Below are 23,933 nucleotides of genomic sequence, written 5' to 3'. Positions count from 1 at the left end.
ATGTGTCACTGATAATTTTAGGTACGTGTTGATCTGCTTCCAGTAAGGGTGCTAATTCAGGAAACGCTTCTTTGGGTTTAAACAGATTGTAGAAACAAACAACCTGTGTAATCGTAAGGATGGAGGAGTTATTGCTTACTTTTAATGCCCTCCTCTTTCTCCTCATCTCTATCGTCCCATCCTTTCCTACCACGACTCACAAGTATTGTATTATTGACAGCAAAGCAACTAGTGGTAATACTGGTGTGTAATGACATGTACAACAAATAAGGCTGCTATTTGAGACAAACGAGTGAGGTCACTTTTTAGAAGTCATTTGCATGCTTCTAATGATTGGGTTTCTAGTTGTCACCTGGAGAAACAGTAGAAGACTGTAACCAAGACTCATGTACACGGTCGTAGTGCTAATAGTGTCATTCCAACCTGCAGCTGAAAGAGATTTTGCATTTGTCCCTTTTTCGTTTTTCTACATTTCTTTTTCATTTTAGGAACGTAAATATTAAAAACAACACTTGTATGGCTGGTTATGTTTTGTTTTAGTATTGTCACATTTCTAACATGATGACAGGAATCTACGGAAAACTGTCTAAGGGTTCTCTTATACCTTTTTCTATCTGGTCTGACAGATAATTCATTTACTGGACAGTTCTTGTTTTCCCCACAACATCCTCATAACATGGACCTATATGGGGAAATGAAATTGCACTGACCGACAGCAAGTCAGTCTGAATATCTACTTGTTTCCTTCTTGTTCGGAAAAAGTGAGAGTGAACATGAGCTGAAAGAAATATAAAAGACAACAATATATCTTTTCTTTTCTTTTTATTTGCTCTCTATAGATTTGATATTTTTTACTTTCACATAAAAAATACTCCATTACAAGTAAAATTTCCTTAATAACAGTTTACCTAGGTAAAAAGAGTAATTAAATTAGCAGAAAAATGTAGACTGAATGAAAGGTAAAAGTACATATTGGTACCAATGTCCTGTTTTATTATACTGAATTTAATATTATTGCTAATGTAATGCTGTGAAGGCAGCATTTAGTCTGTGAGGAGGAAGAACCACAGCTCATCTGTAGAGTCATCTGCAGGTTTCCATATATATAGTTTTTCCTCATTATCCCATCTTCTAGTTATTACTGAGTCATTGTTGCTGCCATTTATCTGTTATTTTTCATTTGTGAAGTAAAAGTTTATCTTTGTTGAGATGTTGGAGCAGAGGAAGAATCTTTCTTCACTGTCTGCTGTTGCTGAGATTGATTGCTGTTTTTCATCAATCATCAAGAATTTTCTGTTTTTGGATGCCTTTTTTCACTATAAAGGCATGTGAGAAAACGTGTTCTCCTAAGAATTCAAGGTAACATGGGTGAGTTGTTGATATAAAAATGATCATTTACAAGTATTTCTTTAAGCAAAACTGTCACAGCACCATTACATATGTAATACCTTACAGGAGCTTTAAAAACAGAAACTGCTGCATGATTCGGGCACAGACCAGTGTGGTGGATTCTGACACTCTCACCCACCACCAGCTAATACTCTTTGTGTTTTTGGAGTTTTAGGGAGGTTATCCATCAGCACAATGCTTCAGGTTCAATCCCTGAAATAGTGACGGTGTATCAGGAAGTCAAAGGGCCGCAGGTGCCACTTTTCTGGTCTTCAATCAGGTTTGTCGTTTGTCTCTCAATCTAACTTTAATGCCTCCGAAACTATTTGGTGCTTTGTTGAACTATTTGGTGCTTTGTTGAACGTTTCTGCAAGAGCTTTAATTATTGACAATCAATGCAGCTGTCTGCAAAAGCTACATTTATAATAAGAGCTGATCTGAGACTGTCATGACTACATAATCCATCTGAAGGCTGACAGCATCATACTGATTCCTTTTGGACCAGAATCAAGACTTGAGCTTTCTTCATTTCAGTTGATGTACATTCAAACAACCTCTTAAGATGATAACAAGCTTCATTCAAGTGGTTTTACTTACTTTTTCCCTTTGGTCAACAATACACCATCAAACCCCAAAAATCTACCAGTAAATGTGGGCACTTTCTTGTCTCCAGCGCTGCGTTCAAGGACAGCCATTACACAAGACATCAGGTCATATGTCTCCGTTACGCCTCCATGTCTGACACTTCAGGAGACTCTGAATCTGCGACCTTCACTCAGCTGTAAGAGTTGTCCCATTTGGACTGTAATTGCAGATATTTTTACTCCACCTGAGCTTCAGTCACCTTGAGCTCAATGGTTTGTAAAGAGAGGATGAGCTGAAGCACACAACTCAAAAATACTGATGTGAGTGATCATCATTTTTAGACCTGTAGAGTATGTATAATAGCAAAATAAGGAGTCATTCATTCTTTTATGTGTAAAATATCACTTGGCAAGCCATTTATAGTGTTGCAAGTACATGTTAACACAGCAATAGATTCATTTTCAAGACAGGTTACATAACACCGGACAAGGCCGAGGGCAGCTGCGTAGGCTCGGACAAAAGAAAGTGTCAAATTATAAGGAGAGGGTTTTCTCTGAGGTCTCGGTAAACGCTGAGAAGCGATTGGGTCATCTGCCCCGTGGACACGCCCACACCGAAGGCCCCTGAGATTCGATGTTGCTGGATTTGCTGCAACAGGTGCTGACATGAGAGGAGGAGGACAAAGAAGAAAAGGTTAAAAACAAATAACACCAAGATGCTTAAGATTTAGACACAATCTTAGACATTGACAAAAAGCTACTGAATATCTCTACAGTCTCATAATAAACGGTGTAGCCAAAATACAGAAACTCAGGCCCATGAGAACAAAAACATCTCACCAAACCTAAATTATAAAAAGAATAAAATGTAAAAAAAAAAAACAGAAATCATGAAATTCTGAATATATATTTACCAAAAAATGTATCAGTTTGAACAAAAATGATATTGTCTTTGTACAGCTTACAGTTGAAGTTTTTCAAAGTTTCTCAAAATTTGTTAGTTTTCAAACAAGAGAAGTCCCATAACAGCGGTTAACAAACTGATATTTAAATGGTTCAATTTTGAAAATAAATGAGTAATGATGATCACTGGTTAAAAGATTTAACTAAGTAAAAGTGGAGAATAATATTAATATATAATTTTATAGCAGCTTAAGGACATTTTATCTCCAACTATGAGATTCACATACTTTTGGAATAAAAAGGGCTCTGATTATGTCACTTTGCATTAGTATTTGTAATCTTTCATTATATTTAAAGGACAACAGTTCACGAAAAGATGATTAGGTACTTAGAATAATTCTTAGTTGAAGTCCTCAAAATTACCTCGGCCCGCTGCAGCGCCTGTCTTAACCCTAGACTCTGCACGCTCTTTGTGGAAGACGCCCTCTCAGGAGCTCTCTGCAACAGAGTCTTTAAAGAAACAGAGGAGAGTGTCATAGTATCTTCTATAAACATCCATTACTGTGTCAAGTACAACAAATAAATCTACAGGTGTCAGTCTAATCTTGGTCTCCTGTAAGTTTCTCTGGAACGAATAGCGGTGGGTGTGTTTGTACCTGTAGCCGGCGCAGCACAGCATGATGCAGTCCACACAGCGCTGTTACAGATGAGCTCTCCACCTGAACGTCCACTGTGGTCTCTGTGCCCTCCTCCCCGAAATGTACCTGCAGAACAAAGGAGCAACACTCATCTGTCTTATTCAAATAACACAATCAATCAATCAATCAATCAATCAGACTTTATTTGTATAGCACTTTTCATACAAGAGAGATGCAACACAAAGCGCTTTACATTAAAAAAAAGGAGAACATTAAGAGAATACCACAGTCCATAGAGACTTTTAAAAAAGGACTAAAAACATCCCTTTTTAGCAAAACCTTTGGTTCCTCCCATCTAGATGTTTTTTAGATTATGTATGTATGTTTTCTGTTTTTAGCTGTTTTTTTTCCCTTTTTTTTTCCTTTTTATAATTAGAATGTTATGCTTTTAACCTGTAGCACTTTGAGATTTCCTGTAATGTAAAGTGCATTACAAATAAAATGTATTATTATTATTATTATTATTATTATTATTATTAATAAAAAGATAACGATTCATAGAAACAAACACCCTCCACCCCACCCACCTTCATCCCCCCCATCCTATTAAAAACAAAGCACAAACTGAGGAACTGAGGAAGCGCCATCTCAACATGGAGCAGAAAATACAAGATTAAATAAACCTTTAAGAACAAAATATAAGAAGATTCTTTACCTCTTTTGCAGTCAGTTTAACTGTGCGTCCGTTTGGATCTCGAGCATGGACCACTGAACTGCTGATCTTATTTTCTCCTGTCTTCACTCCTCCAGGACCTTCAGACAACAGCCATTCCAGCAGACAAAGGGCCACATTTTGTGTAGCCAGCTTAGGCCCCTGAGCACCTGAATGTGAGCTTTTTAACAGCAGCGTGTCCTTCAGTAACTCTGACGACACCCGTACATGTGCTGTACACTGCTCTCGCTCCAGCTTTGAAGAACTCTCTCCTCTTCCCTCTGCTCTTCCACCACTTTTTGAGCTTAAAAAAGCTCGGATGGAATCTGTTACAGTGTTGGATTGAGTTGCCGTGGGGCTGATCACCTGCAGGGCGTGCAACCAATCCACTGTCAGTGTGTTTAAGGGCAAACTGATGCAGCCACTCTGCAGACTAAGAAGCTCTGCAGCCTCCTCTCCCAGGAGATCTGTGAGGGAGAAGATGAGTGAGCAGCTCACGGTCATGGGGAAGGATGCCTCGCCGGCAGCTGCTAGCGGCAGCGACACTTCTAAAGTCTCCCCTGGATGGAGATTGTGGAATGGGAATGAAAAATTTGTGGAGGAACTTTCCCCTCCTGCACTGGGAGGACAGGACAGAGGAAACACAGCGATGCTCAGAGTCCAGCCTTGTTCCAAAGCATAAGGACTTGAATTTTCCAGGACACATGTCAAGTTCAGGGAGTCTTTTTGAAGCAATCTGCTCCAGCTGGTCACACCATGACATCTGATTGGTTTCTCCCGGATGGGAACATGCTCCTCGCTATTTGTACTAGCGGTCAGCAGGAAGCTGATGTTAAGCACCTGATTCAGCCGCCTCAGGATTTGGTTTTTGGTTTTGATGGCAGTTTTCAGCAGTGATGCTCTAAAAGAAAAAAGACAGAAAGCAAAATCACATTTATAAAAACAGAAAGACAATATAATACAATAATGTCTAGTGGGTTGAGTTTACCTTTCACAGACGTCCCCGATAGCAGACAGGAGGTCCCTGATGCTGCGGCCCACCTGTGTTGAGGGCAGCTTGGACAATCTTGCATCTTCTGTCCCCACAGGTAAGGTAATCCTCTGGAGCTGCCCTCTGACAGACAGACCCAGCAGCTGAACTTCACCTGGTATGTTAAAGCAAAATAAACACATTTTTTAGTCTGTAGCAATCAGGAAAACACAAATGGTTTTCAGAGATGCAAGTTAAAGGGAAAAGAGGACCACTGTCTGCTGCAGACCTGGTTCACACCTTGATGTGAATATTAAAAGCATAGAGAGATATTCTTCTGGCTTCAGATAGTTATTGGTTTCCATTATATTAGCTTCACCACAGTATAACAGTGCCCGAACATGCAGACTTGAGATAGCAAATCAATTACTGGATATATTATATCACAGTTATTTTCTCAGTTATTTGCTGTCAAAGTCAACCAAGCGACCAAGAAAATTATGTGAATTTACTGACATGTTTTTGTTGTTGTATTAAATAAACACTGCACCCTTAGAATTATCATTTGTTTGCAAAACATGCACCCCTAAACTATTTGGTTATATTTGTTGCATTTTTACTATTTAAATATTGCATTCAGATTCTCTGTTCACATGTGAGAGAAACAAAGTTTTCTTTAAAAATAAATCAAGATAACAGTGTAAAAAACTGATTTAAGTGAAGCATTCCTCCAAAGGGGTTGCCTGACTCAAACACACTTGACACCTAGCTACACCATATCTACTGCCTAACTTTAAAAAGTTCATAGATGCTCACCTGCAGTGTTGCCTGTATGTTCAGCCAAGGCGGTGACTCTACACACATTTAAACTGGTGGGGGTTTGAAGGGCGACTGCTGTCCTACCGGATGTCTCTTCATCCTTTCCTTGGCCTTCTCTTCCAGCTGATCCCTGTGATAGATCCAGTACCAACAGGTCCGACCCGGTGCTGTAGTAAAGATAGTTTTTATCCACAGTGCCACACAGCACAGGCCCTGGTACACACCCCTCAATAAAACAAGTCCTGCTGCCCCCTTCCTCTGACCCTCCCTTGTCTGTTTTGATCAGCACCACTCTCCCTCGCTCACCAACTGCCACCAAACAATGTGCACGTCCTGGACCCGTTTCTGTTGCTCCAACAAATACAACTGGCTGCTCCAGGCTGTACAGGACTCTGAGCCGCGATCCTGGGAGACGCAGAGGGAGGAAACACAAGCCCCCGTCCTGCAGGCCACAAAGGATGACTGGTGATTTGGTGAGGGCAGCGTCAATCCCAAACAGAAGTTTGAAGAGGACCGTCTCAAGATGAAAGTGGCCGTCACTTAAAGTTGCCTCTGATGAAGAGGAAGAGGATGATGGTGTTGCATCACTAGAGTGGACACACATCAGCACAGGCCTCCTTATTATTGTCTTTCTCTCAGTGTCATTGTGTACAACTCCTAAGCACAGAGGTAGACTGATTGAACTGAGCATCTCATAGTTTGAGGATTTGTACAGAGTCAACATCCTGGATGTGTCTCTCTGGGAAAGAGTCAGGAGCACAGAGCCGACGAGGAGCAGCGATAACACTCCTTCTTCTGGAACAACAAGAAACTCTGAGGAGATTTTCAGCTCAGCTGGACTGGAGGATGCATCAGCTGGGGAGCTTTGACTTCTGCAGAGGTGGAAGGTAATTAAAGTAAGAGGCAGTAACACATTTTATAGAACATATGAAGAATTATGCATGCTAGAGGTAACAACCGCTGTGCTTCTGTAAAATTGCACCACACAAATGGAGGTTTATACCTGGGTAGCAGAAAGTGTGAGCTGACACAATACACTCCGCTCATGCAGGCTAAGTAAATGAGCTGCTTGTCATGACTTTCAACCAGATCCCTCACAGGACCAGGACACTGGAGGACAGCCTGCCACAACACACAATAGCACAATGAAACACAAATGTGGAAATGATGGTAGTTTTTTAGCTATCCACTGTAATTAGGACGCCTGACCAGTGTGTACACTATATGTGTCACTTACTGTGAGTTTTTTCTCCTGAGTACTGAAGACATAGACCTCGTCGCTGCCAGTGCAAAGGAACACATCTGTCCCAAAACCAAACTTCACCCTCTGTGTGCATGATGTTCCTGAAAAGCCAAACTCTGCCCAAGTCTCAACAGAACACCGCCCGTCCATGGCCACGCCACCGAAGAAGAAGAAACTGACTAGTCTGCATATGTAATGGTAGAGACTCTACCATTAACAGTCTTAGCTGAGTGATTGATAATAAAATTGAACATTTGTGACTAAACTGAACGAGGTACTGCTCAACCGGTTGTTGACAGAGGATGGGATGCCCTCACAAACTTCCGCGCGTCGCTCTTTCGACCAATAACAACCAAGAACTACATTACCCATGAAAAATAGACGGAAGTCTAATGGGTTTGGTGTTTAAACTTCTTTCGCGTTCAGGAAAGAGATGAGTGAAATGCGTTCTGTCTTCTTACAAAAATATTGTATTAAAAATGTAGTTTGTTTAAAAAAACAACAAAACACACACACACGTTTAAGCGGCAGTAGAAGTTTACTGTGAGCGTCCTGCGCAGCCGCGAACACCAGGTGGCGGTCGTGAACATTTTCTACTGGTGTTGAGCCACGAAGAAGAAATCAGCCAATCAAAACAGTCGAAGTGAACATTCGACGAGATTTGAAAAGCCCTTGCAGCTCGGTGGTTCACAAACAGTCAATGGTGGTTCAGGTTGTGAAGCTAAAGTTATAACATTTATTTTAACCTGAACAACAATGGAGCAACTTAGCGAAGAGGAGGTCAAACTGTATTTTTATGAGAACAGACTGAAAACTTTCGAGGGGTGGCCATTCGACGAAGACTGCACGTGTACCCCGGAGAACGTATGTGAACGTTAAAAACGGTTAGCTTTACTAAGGCTAGCTAGGCTAACGGAATAATTAGCTCCGGGTGAAGTAAGAAGCCGCTAATATTATAATAACATACACTGTAACCTCACCTGTTGGCCTGTACGGCAGGTTAACCACCTGTAGCTAACGTTAATGACTTTAGATATTTGTGTCAATTTAGAATAACGTAAATTCTTCCACAAAAACACAGGCTAAATTAATGTTAACGTTACACTAATAGCTAACCAAGTTGGCTAATGTATCTTTGCTTAAAGTATCGAAGTGGACGCTTTTAATGTGAATACAATTATACCTGATTTGAGTTCAGTTAACAAAGCAGCTGCTGTTAAATGTGTAATGTTATTGGACATTTTTATGATTAACAATTGTTGTTGTTGTTTTTTTTTCTGAGCAACGCAAAACATGAAAATACATAACAAATGACAAGGTAAAGGTTACCTACTAAAAAGACACGCATGATTCATTTCAGTTTATTTACCAGACTCATGTCCAAAAGCCACACAAGACAGGACAGATAAAAACAAACAAGACAAGCAAACAAACAAGAAAAAACAAATACAAGAATTAAAGTACATACAGACATTTCAGCCAATGTACTCTCAGTCTGGATGTGTACCTGGAGCAGCTCACAAAGGGATTTGAGAGTACCGCCATGATACTGTTGGTGGACTCATTCAGACGTTGCATGAACTTAAACATCACATTTCTTTCAAGTGCTTTCAGTGTGCTAACTCCTGCAGATACAAACATCTGACTAGCACTCCCTCCTCTGGGAACCTTGAGTAAAATTCTCATTGCATCATTGTAGGCAACTTATAACTTCTGCATGCTGGATTGTTTGTAAGAAGACCCAAGGTGGGCAGTATAGAGTGGTGTGCAGTAAGCTTTGAACAGAGCCAGAGCTAAATCTTTAGCCAGTATTCCATACACGAAAGTTTCAGGGCCCTTTCAGACACATTATTTTAAGTTTGTTTTCTACAGAATCAGGCTTTAACTAATATTGCTAAATGGTGCCACAGCAGCTAATGATTGTTTTCTCAGCATGGACTAATTTATCTTATTTTTTCTAGTAACGTTAACTTTGACCATTTATTCCATAAGATTTCAGAAAATGCTGAATATCACAATTTCCCATGGCCCAATATGACATCTTTAAATGGCTTGCAACAGTTCCTTAACCCTAATATAGTCACTTTACAATACTGTAACTGGAAAGAGCAACAACCAAAAGCTGAAACCCACAACTGACATTTTGCAGCTTGCACTGAGCCATTATTTTCATTATGGATTCATTTCCAATCTTCTCTATTAATCATTGGTCTATGAAATGTCAGTAAAAATATTGAAAAAGGTCCATCACAATTACTGAAGCACAAGATGGCATCTTCAAAGGTAATTATGTCTGGCAAAGAGTCCTAAACTAAATAAAAAAATAAATAAAAAATTACAGAAAGCAGCCTTTTGCGAAGCTTGAAAATAAATGTTTGTGTAAATTAATCAATTATGAAAATGTTTTCTGAGGTGTATTGATCAGTTAGTCTAATAGACTTAGAATAGGAAATGATACACAATCCATAATTCTACTTGTATGGTTATTCTGCTTATTTTTTCTGTTGTGAACAGTTTTGCTTGGTAATAAAAGGTTACTTGAACCATAAAGTGGTTGTTGATTTATTTCCTGTCAACTCATCATTTCAGCCCTGTATACAGCTATAAACAAATAGCCTTTTCTAATAATTTGGGTGGTCTGTTCATTTGTGTCCCCAGATGGCCAAAGCTGGCTTTATTCACACCCCATCAGAGAACAGCCCTGACATCGCCATGTGTTTCTTCTGCCTCAAAGAGCTGGAGGGCTGGGAGCCGGAGGATGACCCACTGTAAGATAACTACATTACTAGGCCTGTGGGTCACGCAAAGAAAAGGACAGAAGAAATATGCTGTTTTCATTTGTGTCAATTGAGGTTTATCTTATCTTTCTAATTAATCTAATTTTCTAGACAAATGTAATCTGACTCAACAGGGTAAAAAAATAAAGCTATGACAAGCAAAACAGAATTATAAAAAACAAATTCAGCCCCTCACAGTTGCCATGAAGGGTGAAATTAGGCATAAAGACCATGCAGCAAAGAGCCGCCAGTTGGAATCAAACCAGGGCTGCTCCAGCAAGGACTCAGCCTTTAATAGATGTGGTGCTCAATAAATTAGAATATCATAGAAAAGTTTGTTTATGTCAGTAATTCAATTAAAAAATTGGAAATAACACATATAGATCCATTACACACAGAATGAAACATTTGATCTCTTAATTTATTTATCTTCTTCCAATTATAATGATTGTCTTACATTTAATGAAGACCTAAAATTTAGTATCTCAAAAAATGTGAATATTACAAAAGATCAATTTTAAAAAGTGTGTTTAATATGGAAATGTTGGCTTCTGAAAAGTATGTCCATCTATATGACTCAATACTTGGTTGGTGCTATTTGACTTGAACTACTGGAAATGGACTTTTCCCATCATATTCAAATTTATTGAGATCCACCTGTAAGCTGGGCCTCATTGCTGTGTTTGTGTTTTCCTTCTGCTCCTTGTCTCCTCTGCACTGTGGAGTCGCAGTATGCCACTGTGTCAGTCAGCGTGTCTGTTTGACCGACACACATGGAGCAACCACATGTAGCTCTGATTTTCACACAAAATCAGACAATGTGCCTCCTTCCCATGGGGTTGTGTTTGTTTATTTGTGCTTAAGAACGTTCCCCAACCTGAGTCAATCACAAAATAATACCTTTTGAAGCAATAATTTATTTTTAATCACAGAAGTGTTACAGAGCTGTTAAGAAATCTGAAACCTACCAGAAACATTCCCCCCATTATTTCTTTTGTTTTTGCCAGAAAGGAGCACAAATCTCATTCACCATCCTGCCAATTCATCGCCCTGAAGAAGACGGTAGAAGAGCTTACTGTGGAGGAATTTTTCAAACTGCAGAAAGAGAGACACAAATTAATGATGGTACGTTCTTCAGAGTGCTCCATACATATCAAATGACTGACTTACATAATGCACAATTTAATCAATTGACTTCTATAGCACTATGTAATTGTCAACATATTATTCCAGTCTGTTCTTTTTGTCTTGTCTTTATTATTGTTATTATTTATTTTTCCCCTATGTGTCTGTAAAGTGAGTCGATTTTCACTGCATCCAAAGCCACTCCTTCCCTGTGGGAACATTGCGTCTGATTCAGATTTAATTTCCTCCACTCACAGAACAAATCCTGTAACGAGGCCATCAACAAGTTCGAAGAGGCAGCCAAAATGAGAAGAGGTGATATCATCAAGACAGCCATGGGTGAAGAGTGACAGGAGAATAGATGCAGATGAATGAGATGGGTGGCGTGTGAGAGATTAATTGTAGCTGGCTGAATGACTGGTTTCCCACTGAAGTTATTTCCATGTTTCCTTCATTTCTTCTTTGTAACACTGTATATCTGTCCTCTTTAATGTTTTTCGCTGTCATGTTCTCTGTTTTTATTCATTAAACTTCTATATCTACTACAATTTTGGCATGCTTGTATTTTTGTGTATTTCCACTACATTTCAATGGCAAATACGCCAGGTTTGTACAGGTACTACAATGTTTAAAGGTTGTATTTTCAATAAAGTACTTAAAATAGCACTTTATTGAATATATGTATGTGTGTGTATATATATATATATATATATATATATATTTCATCAATCGAATCAAGATTACTTTATTTAGCCCTGAGGGGAAATGAATTTAGTCTGGTAGAATCTCTTGAAGAATGAGACAGCCTGATGGCTGTAGGAGCGAAGGATCTTTTGAATCTCTCCGTCCTGCAACAGAGAGAGAGGAACCGTCCACTGCTGTTTTTTTGGTCCATAAAGGTTTTGTGTAGCGGATGATCTGGGTATTTCTTGTGACTCCCGTCACTGAAGGCTTTTATCAGATCCCTATATTCAGATTCCTGTCCATTCCTGATACACGCCACAATAGCAGTGTTGTCAGTGTGCTTCTTTCTACACACACACATATATATATGTATGTGTGTGTGTATATGTATATATATATATGTCAAATAAATGTATTATTGTTAATGTAATGTGTGTGTATATGTATGTATGTATACATGTGTGTGTGTGTGTGTGTACGTATGTATGTTTGGACCTCTGTCCGGATTTGTACCAAGATAGTACTATTACCACACTGAAATTACTCCACTATATGTAAAAGTCCATCCTCAAACGTTCTTCAATAAAAGTACAAAAGTATCCGTATCAAAATGTACTTAAAGTATGCAGAATGGCCCAATGGATTGTTATATATATTCTATATTATTTGTACTGATGCATCTATGCAAGCAGCATTTTCATTTGGTAAAGATGAGGCTATTTTTAAATACTATACAGTTATGAGGTTTCATTAAAGAAAATGTGTAATCACCACATATTGATCATGCTTTCATGTTAAATCTTGACCTGAAGAGTAACAAAAGCTACCAGCTAAATATAGTGGAGTAGAAGTATAAAGTTACATAAAATGGAATTACTCAAGTACAGTGCCTGAGTAAATGTACTTAGTTACATTTAACGACTGCTGGGACGCCCCCTTCACATTAAGCCTTGCCTAAATAACATTTTGAATCGAGGACTTTTACTTGTAAAGTATTTTTAGACTGCAATTTTTAGTTTTACCTAAGAAATCTATCGAGTACTTCTTCCAGCACTGATTATATGAGGGGACAAGTACTCTGATGGGAATTGTAGGTTTATGAGTAACATCTTGGTGAGTGAAAACATAAGAAATTAGTAAGAAGAAAGCTATATAACCCATATACTCAAACTAAAGGTCCGGCTTTGTTTCATCTTTTATGTTTTATTATATATTCTGCCTGTGAAAGTATTTGTTGAATGTATTTTTGGATCCATCTGTCCAGTGTAGCTTATTCTGTCTGTTATTGTGTTAAAGCGCAGCTGGCTGTCTCCATATTCCTTATTATTCTCTCCCTCCATGTTGTGCGTAAACGTGTGCGCCTCCAGAATAAGATCAAGTCCCTCCCAGACACAAGCTGCTGTTGTTCTCTTAGGCTCTTACTATTCTCGTGCAGCTCTGTGACTTGATTCATTCAGTCAGGGGTTCTTTCATCTCCATGTCCATCCGGTAGGTAGTAATTGGTTCACCGAAAGCCTTTGGATAGCTTCAACAGTGAGATATAACCGGGATTTATTGCGCATCTCGTAATGAGTGCGTTACAGAGACTGGATCGGCACTAAAAAAAAAAAAATCCGCGTTACGCACGAGTTAAAGCCATCTCCGTTACGCGTGATTTAAACCTCTGCAGGATGAAGGTTACCTTTGGCTCTCTGGTGATTACAGCCGGCATCTGCGGACTTCTAAGCTTTGCCTTTTTGGCCACTTCCCTCGGAACCGAGTACTGGTTCATCATAGAGATGAATCCTATGAATATGAGCGACTCTGAGGACATGAGCTCCCACTCGGGACTGTGGAGCATCAGCGATGGTAGAGTACTTCCATAAGTTGTATCATGATTGTAGTGCTCGAGTGAAATTGCAATGTGTATATAACAGGTGCTTTTAAATGTGACATCCAGGTGGGAAGATGAACCCAGACCCTATTGACTCGTACCCAGGGGACTACTCCAGGTACTCGGAGACTGAGCAGAGTGAGTCCTCCATCTTTGTTGAAAATGATCATGCTCGTGAATTTTTACTATCAAGGCAGCCAAAACTCCACATATGCTCCATAATCAGTTTTCATGTATGTGTGTGTTTTGGTGTGTTTTGGTGTGCAGGCATGCACAGTGCCATAATAGTGGTACTTCCATTCAGTCTGGTCCTGTTGGTGTTTGGTGGCATCTGTGGGTTGGTCAGCTCTCTGGCTCGGAGCCCCCTCCTCCTCACCAGCACAGCCTCCTACTTCTTCATCTGCAGTAAGTTGGAGTTTAGTTTCTTTACTCACGTCCAGTGGCGGCTCGAGACAATTTCAACAATTTCAAATGACGACAGTGTCAATGCACATTAATATATTGGGCTCTTTAAATCCACAAGGCGCTTAGTTTTCCAGTCATACCCAATTTATGCAATTGCAAGACTGGTGACCCCAGTGTGCAGAGCTAAGCAAATACAAAGCTGAAATAACATTTTACTGCATGAGAAAACTGCATGGGATTAGCATAAATGTTAGTAAAGGGGAGACTGAACCATCTTGAGGTAACTTAAGCCAAACTTTAAAGCGTTTAAAGCTTCTACTGGAGAAGACATTCACTGTAGCCCTTACAGCATGTGCTACAGTCGAGTTAGACGGGGCAGAGGCTCTGGCATTGTTCCGGTCCAGACTGGTCTCTCTTCAAAAACTCCAGAGGTGGTGTTAACAGACAGCAAAATACGACTCATATTTACGTTTTAGACTGTCCTCCGCTGCCCTCTAGTGGCCGTAATAATAACGATGATGGCGAAAATCAAGGCAGGGTGGGTGGGACAAAGCCTGGACTTTCACCCAGGGGAACCGGTTCATGTCCCATGTGAAAACAAAAGTAAACAATGTGATTGAAACATCATTTAACTTCTTTGCAATACGTTTTTACGTAACTATGTCACGTTACCCTTATAACTACTACACTTCTGGCATTTACATACATTTATTTACTGTTTAACTCTCTTTTATAACGCCTAACCAGGAAGTTTTTTTCCCCTAAACCTAGATCAGTGGTTTTGTAGCCTTAATTCAACCAAAATGCAGCCTTTGTTTTTACAACTGCGAACCATACATGTATGTATATTGACATGTATGATATTTTCTGTACCACAAAACGCTCATATGGGTCATTTTGGGTGGTTATTGACAAACGACCTATTCTGTCATTTAGGTTGGAGGTCTTGTTGTCAGGTCTGCTCTCACTGTATCCATCATCAGCTGGTTTTGTACCCCAGCTATTAGAGACTGGTCGAATAAAAATGACGGAAAACCACAATTCCCAGTTGCACCGAGATGAATCAGTGCTACTATTACTACTATAACTACTGGTGATGCTTCACAGTGCATTAAACTATAGAGTAGGATGTTCCTGTCTACACAGTATGGATAATGCTCTCTCTCAACTACCGTGCTTGTATTTTCTATCCAGAGGAAAGTGCTGCTTTTATCACATTTAAGATTCAGCGGTAGCACATTGAAATAATGCCTTATTACCACTAAGTTGTAAGGGAGAGATGGTGTTAGTAAATGTGACACAATATATCACAGTAGAGGTAGGGAGAGGTACGCAGCAACATAAATCTGTCTTGGATCATTTACCTCAGAGTTAAATAAAGCCGGAGCCATTAGGTACTGAAGATAATTGCACTCGAATGGCTGTGTGTGGTGAGAAACAGGATACATCAAAAGTGTGCAATCACAGTTTTTTTCATTGTTAACAGCATTTTCCTGACATACATTTAATGCAGCAGCGAGACCTGTGGATGGACAATTACTGCAGAAAATGGTGATAGCAATACAGAGTTAATCAATAGTGCTTTTGTTGTTTTAATTGTTACGGAAAACACAAAAGCATAATGAAAATGGTCATAATCAATCGTGGCAGTGATTTACGGTCACGTTCTTCATTCATTCAACATTTAATGCACTTTTGATATAACAGAGAAACGTGGAAAACAGAAGAGAGCAGCAGAGGGTTTGGTGGAATATATATGGCTGGAGTGTGGCAGTAAAGCAAAGCCATGTGGCTAATTTGTACAGACGGGGACACTTTATGTGCACGGCTGCAGGGCTGGAATTGACCTCACTTGTCGTTATTGACCTCATGTGGCCAAAGAAACTGACATTTATTACCACCCAAGACTGATTGGCTGTTTGAATTGGCCATATTGGTTAGGTATGCATGAACGGGCAGGTGTGTGTGTGTTTTAATGTGTGTGTGGCACCTCTTGCTTCTGTTACATCAGAAGGCTTCATCCTGCACTCTGTTGGATGGGTTATGAGAGCTTTTATTGGTCTGTGGGGAGGCACAACAGTGAAGTAAATTTGCCCTGGAACACTTGTTTGTGTGGGACGGGAAACTTGTTAAACCTCCTGAAATCTGCCCATGCTATGCTTATGTAGGATATAGAATATATCCAGTGCAACTACACTGACTAGAGTTCTGCTGTATATCTATTATTAATTATCTGTGTTCTCAACACATGCAAAGCAAGTTTTCCCCTTCCCATTAAAAGGTTTCCGTCCTAACACTGACTCATTGTGATGATGTGTTTACCCTGGAAAGCCGTTCAGGCTACAGCTGTGGAAACCAGCATCCATTAAGACACCACAAATTTGAAAAAGCTGATAGAAGAAGAAAAATAGCCTAACAAGATTAAAACAACACTATATATTGCAACTGCCATGTTACACTTTAACCTTGTTATCTGATCTATTTGATTTGATTTGTACCAGTATACACTGGATGAAAAGCTTCCAACGCTGATAGTTACAGATAAATCATGCAAAAAGTAAATGTGGTTTTTGCATTGCTGAGCCAGGGGTCAGCAACCTTTACGAACAAAAGAGCCATTGTTGGCCAAAAAAAGGAAAAAAATCTAAGAATGGAGCCACACATTATTTTTAGCCTTACAATGAAGATAAAACAGCCTTAATTGAAGTCTAATTAGCCTAACAACATTTCAAATAGGCCATAATGAGCAGTTATTAAAATGGTTTTGTCAGAATGCAGTGAGGACCCAAGTGCAAAAAAAGAGGCTAGACTCGTGATAAAGATCTCAAGAAAGCTAGCTCGGCGAGGGAAACTCAAAACTAGACTTGAATTTGGAAAAAAAATTGAGGTTAAGGTGCCAGGCAGTAAACTTTCATAAGCTATGATGCACATTTAAGTTAGATTAAAACAACAAGCTCTCCAACCTAAATGATAGAAGAGGTCGTTTGTCAGTACCACAAATTACGACATGTATGTATGTATCGCAGCAAAAAGGCTGCAGTTTCTGTGGATTTATGTTATAAAACCACTGACCTAGGTTTAGGGCAAAATACTTCCTGGTAAGACGTTATGAAAGACAGTTTAAACAATAAATAAATGTACATAAATGTGAAGTGAAGTAGTTACGACGATGACCACCGCAAGTTATGTAAAAAAGCGTGATTCATGTAATTTATGTAAACAACGTAGCTAAAGTTTAAAATAAAAAAAATGTACTTTTGTTTTGACACGGGACACAAACCCCACTCTCCTGGGTGAAAGTCTGTGTTTGTTCAACCAATCCACTACCCCGACCTCAAACCTAATGTGGGAATCCGCCCTTTTAAAGTTCGCTTGGCTGTCAGTCACTACCAAGTCAGCAAGATGGCGGCGGATGCATTACAGCCGACGGTGAAATATATATAACTTGTTTTTCGCTGCCTGTACACAAGACCTATACTGACGTGTTTGAGGGGAGAGCAGGCTGGACAAAAATGTTAAAAAAGAAATGTATTACTGCCGTTTATAAACCACCCATTTTTACAATTGAAGAATACAAATTGATTTGGACCTACACCAATGATGAATTAAAATTAAAATGTAAAGAAATAACTGTTATTATTTCGTATAATTTTTTGGCCACAGTCACATATCTCCCCGGGCCTAATCTGGGGAGACTACCTTAAACAACAAATAATTTTTAAGTGGTTATTAACCACTCATTTATTATTGATGCATCTATATGACATATATGAGTATATGAATATTGGCCTTTTCTATATAGTTTTTTTTTAATACCTGGAATCTGCATCCAATGATCGGATTCAAATGGAATCAGACAAAAATCGTGGAGGTTCTAGAATCTTCTCTAGCTCAGATTCCAGTGACCAGCCCGTCGTGGACAGACTTTGCTCTGGTGCTATGTGTCGGAGGTCTGGCTGGCGGTGGAGATCTCTGTAGCCTCCAGCAGCAGCTTCACCATGCTGCTGAAGGCCCCCACTGTATTGCTGGAAGAACCAGAACCCAGACTGAGCGGGGCAGACTGTCAGACTCTGCTGCAGTAAAATGAAAGGTTTTGTAAATGGAGTCTGGAGCTCAGAGAAACTCTCGCGCCAAACTCATCACAGAATGTTCCTTGTAGCTGCTTTAAACTACATACAGTTGCTTGTATAAGAGATCATATGGTATATGAAGTATAACAACTTTAGTCAAGTTGGCTCACTGGTTTAAGGTTTTCCACTAGCAAAAGCTGTGGATTATATCTGGAACTTTTTGGTACCACCTTGAAGATTACAAGTGAGCTGAGGCGATACTAAAAGGTGGAGGTAAAACACTGCAGACCTCTGACTGCTGAGAGAGATTTGTTTTTGTTTTTACAGTATTAATAATTTGCTTAATGGTCTTGAATGTTAAATTACAGTGAATTCTATGTAAAAATTAAAAAAATACACATCATATTGCTGAATGTAACGATAAGGCAGCTTTCTGTTTCTGACTGTAAAACTTTCAATTTAATGTAAAATAAAATGTAAAATGAAATCGTAAAAACCATTAGTTATTGTACAGATATATATTTTTAAATTCAGATATTTACTGTATGTTATCCAATTTTTTTAATAATTGTATCTAAGATAAATTAAGAATATTCAGCGAGTGTAATAAAACATTTTTTTTCAAAGTTTCTTTTTCACCTACTGCTTCCTGTGAGCTATACACACTTGATAATTGACTTGATAATTATTTCGCTATCAAACAAATTATACAAATGTGGGTTATTGGGAAAGTTAGATTAGCTGTTAATGCTATTATGTTAATGTGGGTATTTACAGTAATCAGATTTTCCATGTGCCTGAGTGTCTGCTACAGCTGTTCCCTGTGGATCTCTCGGGTCCCCACGCCTTATGACCTCTACAAAGAGGACCTTGTGATGCACAACCACTTTAAAAGAGTCTTTATATTCTCTCTTTAATAAGCAGCACATGGTAATGTGTGGAATGGAATAAAGGCTGAGAATTAGATTGGAGTCGCCTTGTGACTGTCCGACTTTTAAAACATCCCAGCCTCCGGGCAAGGCGTTTCTTTGTTTTTGGTGTCTTTGTTGTCCCCCTAATCTTTTTTTGTCCTGTTAGTTTTTTTACTTTCTTCCACTCTTCAGTTATATTATTATATTATATAGGACGGTTATATTATAAAGGCTCAGTTGGTAGAGTGGTCGACCACTGATCAGAAGGTCGTTGGTTCGATCCCTGAGCCCACATGTCAAAGTATCCTAGGGCAAGATACTGAACTCCAATGCTGCGTTCATCAGTGTGAATGAATTCCCAATGGTGGCAGGTGGCACTTTAGGGTAGCCTCAGCACCAGTGTATGGATGTGCGTGAATGGGTGAATGAGCGCCGTATGTAGTGTAAAGCACTTTGAGTGGTCACTGTACAAGTCTATTTACCATTTACATTCTGTAATAAGCACCTATTAATTAAAGTTGAATATGTTCAGAAAGCATCCTCAGTATTGTTTTTATAACCCCCAACCAATGCAATCAGTGAATGTACGTTAACACCAAAAGTGAGAGGGTGAGATCATGCAAGTTAAAGAGCATATGTGTATGTATATATATATATATATATATATATATATATATATATATATATATATTGGGACAGATGTGTTTATTGTTATATATATATATATATATATATATATATATATATATATATATATATATATATATAACAATACACACATCTGTCCCAATCCACACTTACATCAAAAGCAGAGTGACATGATATGACACAATTAATATTATATTATAATTGCTGTTGTCTACAACTCTGATTCCCAAAAAGTTGTGACATTATGAAATGTAATAAAAAAAACCTACATTCATCCCTGGTGACATTGACAAAAAGCCAAAAACATTTCTCCATATTATTTTGGATTATCACAGAGAATTAGCTCTATGACAAACAAACGTTTATTATACTTGTACATTGGGTTCAACAGAAAAAAATTTTCACAAATGAACACCACATTAATGATTTTGGCGCGAATATACAATCCCCAGAAATACAAACCTAAAACTATGCTATAAACAAACTACATCACAGTTGCATGACTTCAGCTTCACCACCAAAAAGCTAATGTTGACTGACGACATCTATAGTCTCATTTTATTTCAGTTCCTGCGTTTGTTATTTACTGACATTTTTTTATGTCATAGAACAAAAGACGAAAATCTGTTAAAGTTACACTGAGCTTATTTCAGGCATCTACCAAGACGAGGGACCCAGAAGCGCAAAAGAAGCGTCTCATTTCTGGGATTCCTGCAGCACTCTGTTACTAGTACATGGAAGTGTAGGTGTTGTTTTGAAGCAAAATGTTGACCTGATGATGGCCCTAGAAGAAATGTGAACAGAAAAATGTTCTCCTCTGGGGAGCGTGAATACCACATTTCACGATCTGTTCAACAGTAGTTGACTCAAAACCACAGATGTCCACCTCATGGGGGCGCTGGAGGAAAAGCCAGGGGATCACCAAAGTCACTAGAGCCGTGTTTCGACTAGGGAGGAAAAGTGGTCACCGGGAAAGTCTCAGGACAAGTTAGCCCCCAGAGGGATTAACGAGACTCCGGAGGTGACGTTTGGTTTACAGCGTCGCCAACTGTGCACAATGTCAGCAGCTGAAAGCAGCATGGCTAATTATGCACAGAGTCTCCGCTGATCATAAACATAGTGATTGTGAATTAACGACATTGCTAACTGTGCACAGAGTGTCCGGTGCTTGTTGTAAACAACCAGAGATCGCTAAGTCGCTTTCTTGAAAAACAGTTGCTAAGGGGGTTTGAAAAGTCGCTTAATTTAGCAACAAAGTCGCTAAGTTGGGAACACTGCTTTGCCGACTTTTACAAATGGCGTGTATTGTTGTCGTGTAGAGTACTACGTCACATCCCGCTTATCAATCTATCCAATCAGTAACCAGGCTGTTTTCAGGGGAGAAAAAAGGCCCTGCTCTTCCACAGGGACCAAAAAAGTCCAGACAAAAGCCGGCTCCGGACTGCTTGTATTCAAATTAGGGGCGTTTCGGCAAGTGAGACCCGCCTCATTCCGGGTATTGTCCGGTAGTGGAAACAGCCCTTAGGATTCATCCTCTGGGGACCATGAATGTCTGTCCGAAATGTCATGGCAATCCATAGTTGCCGATAAATTTGGTTTCATGTCAAAGAAGATTAAAAATCAAAAAATTGTTAAAACAATTTATTCATCATCAAATGTGTTGCAGATACGCCTGTAAATCCCCTAATCAATGCATCGACTGTTGTAGTAATAGTATGCCTTCCTACAACGTGTGAGGCAGTTTCCGTTCTGTCTGTGTTTCTCAGAATAAAAATGAAACAGCAGATGCAGCTTCCTCCTCATTCTCTGAGCCTGTAGCACCTCGGGGTGTAATTGTAATAAAGCAATCATTAGTCCCGCCCTGGGTAGCCGCTGTGCTCCACTTGCATCCCCTTAAAACCAGTAGCAAGCTGTCAAAATTAAAAGGGTTTCCAATAGCAACACTATGAAACTTGTGACTACTGTGTGGGTTTATACGTGTTTGAGTCTCTGATGGCTACGACGTTGTGTAAGCAGACAACACATGCGTCAGTGTGTTTCCTGTCTCGACACAATATGACATTTTGGATGGCTAATGGCATGATGTTATTGCTGCTTTTATCAGTGATCTCATAGCACATAACCGGTAATAATTTCTGCTTTATATTTGCTGCGGTACAATACCAGCCTGTGTATTGCCTTAAAAAGTCTTCATTATTTGTGCCTAAAACATAAATATGTCCTAAATGTTTTTCAATGAACAGATTGCAAAGATTAAGATTAAGAGAGTAAATAAAACACTGATTTTTTTTTCTCTCTGTGTAATGCGTCTCTTCCCAGGTCTGCTGACACTGTGTGGTGTGAGCCTCTACATCCTCTACTCGCACCATGCCCTGGCTGAGACGGAGAGGCTGGCGGGGCCCGAGGGTCTGGCCTATATTCAGACCTCCTTCGGCTGGTCTCTGGGTCTGGCCTGCCTGTCCTACGGCTTGGAGGTCCTCACTGGCATACTCCTGCTTGTGGCTGCGCGAAAGGTCAAGCTGCAGCACAGCAGTCCCACCATGGCTTGACACAAGCCTCCACAGTGGATCCGACACATTCAGGGTGGAGGACTGAAGCGGACTGGCGTGTGGTTCTGCCTAGAACAAAGTAATAAACAGTATCTGGACAGTATTAAGACTTTCACAATATCCAAAAGTTGGCTGAAGATGTTTTGGACTGTTTTATGTGTTTTGTAAGTTTAAAATCAGCCTCAGGGTTAATACACAGTAAGTGAAGTGATGGACTACTCTGAGCTAAATTTGACAAATTGCGCCCCCTTGTGGTCAGAATTGAAGTGGCTCTCACATGGACTATCAGTGAATTTTGACATGCTGTATAAATGTATTCTGTGCCAAACTAAACTGACATACTTTAAATCTATTGATACTCTTTCATTCATTCATATTGTGTATACTCTTAATCATGGCAATGAATTAAATTCATGCTATATTTGATTGTTTCTCAATGTTTACAGCGTCAGAGCACCATAGGTCAAACCTAAAAGTGTATATGTATATAATGTTAGTTACATGTTTTTCTGTTGAAAATGTGTTATAAATATTTGTTCTCTGTGACTGCAGGAAAAAAATATTAAACTACTGCAGCCATTTAATGTCTTTGAGCCTATTGATGTTACAATTCAGTGTTCTTTCAGGACTGTGGGTGCATGATACACCAAAGTGTGTATCATGATGTATTTTTTTCTTGGTTATCTGTGACTTTTTTTTTATTTTTGATAATGAATCTGATCTAATATCTCAATTTTCGGTTGTACTTTCTTCTGCAAGTTTGTCGTTGATTTACTTAAATTAGGTTCACAGTGAAAAGAGAAAGAGACAGAGAAGCCCTCACCTACTTTGTTGCTCTTAAAGAAGAAGATAAACAGAAAATGCATTTCCTGCTGAAAATGTGCTGAAAGTGCTGAAAGCTAAAAAGCTCACAGTAAACTGCAATACTGGCCTAAATGTGTGTGAAAATAAAGTTAAGTTGAAGAAATAGTTGGAAAGATTTGAATGGGTCTTGTTAGTAAGACTGCTATTAAAAAGTTGAATAATACCAATAATTGAATATGTGTAATATGTGTGTACACTATATATAATATGTGTGCACAGAATGTATTGTATGTGTAGAATGTGTGTACAGTATGTATAACACGTCTGTAGTATGTGTATACACTGTGTATAGTATGTGTTTACTTTGTGTAGAGTGTATGGTGTATATATTATGTGTATACAGAATGTATAGTGTGTTTAGGAACTACCATTGTATGGTATATCAAAAAATTTCAAAACACCATACTGACGTCAAAAAAACGCTTTAGAATAGCACGTTGATCATGGTAATGGTATAGCATGTCCAAAAATATGAAGTAAACACCATATTATAGTATGTCCAAAAATGGGGGAAAAGATCATGTAGTATGTCAAAAAAGTCAAAAAGCGCTCAAACTGTAATTTGTCCCATAATGCATGAAAACAACATAGAACAGCACATTGAACATGGTTAGAGCATGGTTTGTGCAAAAATATCATGAAAGCACCATATTATAGTAGGCTATATGTCCAAAATTTGAAAACAAAAAACGACATAGTATAGTATGTCGAAAAAGTCAAAAAACGGCCAAACTGTATTTGTCGAAGAAGAGGGGTTTTTTAAGACATT

At 39.1% G+C, this 23,933-nt stretch overlaps 3 protein-coding genes across 3 annotated transcripts; 2 read left to right on the top strand and 1 right to left on the bottom strand.

Moving 5' to 3' along the window:
- Nucleotides 1–2,372: 2,372 nt before the first annotated feature.
- Nucleotides 2,373–7,758, bottom strand: faap100 (FA core complex associated protein 100). The gene is made up of 8 exons (XM_059324905.1): nucleotides 7,253–7,758; nucleotides 7,019–7,137; nucleotides 6,013–6,887; nucleotides 5,215–5,371; nucleotides 4,230–5,127; nucleotides 3,533–3,640; nucleotides 3,300–3,386; nucleotides 2,373–2,634 (listed from the first exon to the last, which is right to left on the bottom strand). The coding sequence occupies exons 1-8, from the start codon at nucleotides 7,406–7,408 to the stop codon at nucleotides 2,503–2,505; spliced, it is 2,532 nt and encodes an 843-aa protein (XP_059180888.1). The 5' UTR covers nucleotides 7,409–7,758; the 3' UTR covers nucleotides 2,373–2,502.
- Nucleotides 7,759–7,898: 140 nt separating this feature from the next.
- On the top strand, nucleotides 7,899–11,708 carry birc5a (baculoviral IAP repeat containing 5a). The gene is made up of 4 exons (XM_059324914.1): nucleotides 7,899–8,122; nucleotides 9,917–10,026; nucleotides 11,043–11,160; nucleotides 11,418–11,708. Exons 1-4 carry the CDS (start codon nucleotides 8,015–8,017, stop codon nucleotides 11,508–11,510), a joined length of 429 nt encoding a protein of 142 aa, XP_059180897.1. The 5' UTR covers nucleotides 7,899–8,014; the 3' UTR covers nucleotides 11,511–11,708.
- A 1,573-nt stretch (nucleotides 11,709–13,281) lies between these two features.
- Nucleotides 13,282–23,601, top strand: tmem235b (transmembrane protein 235b). Its single transcript, XM_059324913.1, has 4 exons — nucleotides 13,282–13,692; nucleotides 13,784–13,855; nucleotides 13,985–14,122; nucleotides 22,071–23,601. The coding sequence occupies exons 1-4, from the start codon at nucleotides 13,515–13,517 to the stop codon at nucleotides 22,298–22,300; spliced, it is 618 nt and encodes a 205-aa protein (XP_059180896.1). The 5' UTR covers nucleotides 13,282–13,514; the 3' UTR covers nucleotides 22,301–23,601.
- Nucleotides 23,602–23,933: the final 332 nt, after the last annotated feature.

Source organism: Centropristis striata, chromosome 21 (genome assembly GCF_030273125.1).
Source record: "Centropristis striata isolate RG_2023a ecotype Rhode Island chromosome 21, C.striata_1.0, whole genome shotgun sequence".
NCBI classification, from domain to species: domain Eukaryota; kingdom Metazoa; phylum Chordata; class Actinopteri; order Perciformes; family Serranidae; genus Centropristis; species Centropristis striata.
Note: the sequence above shows the minus strand (reverse complement) of the source record. Positions and strands in the feature narration are given on the sequence as shown.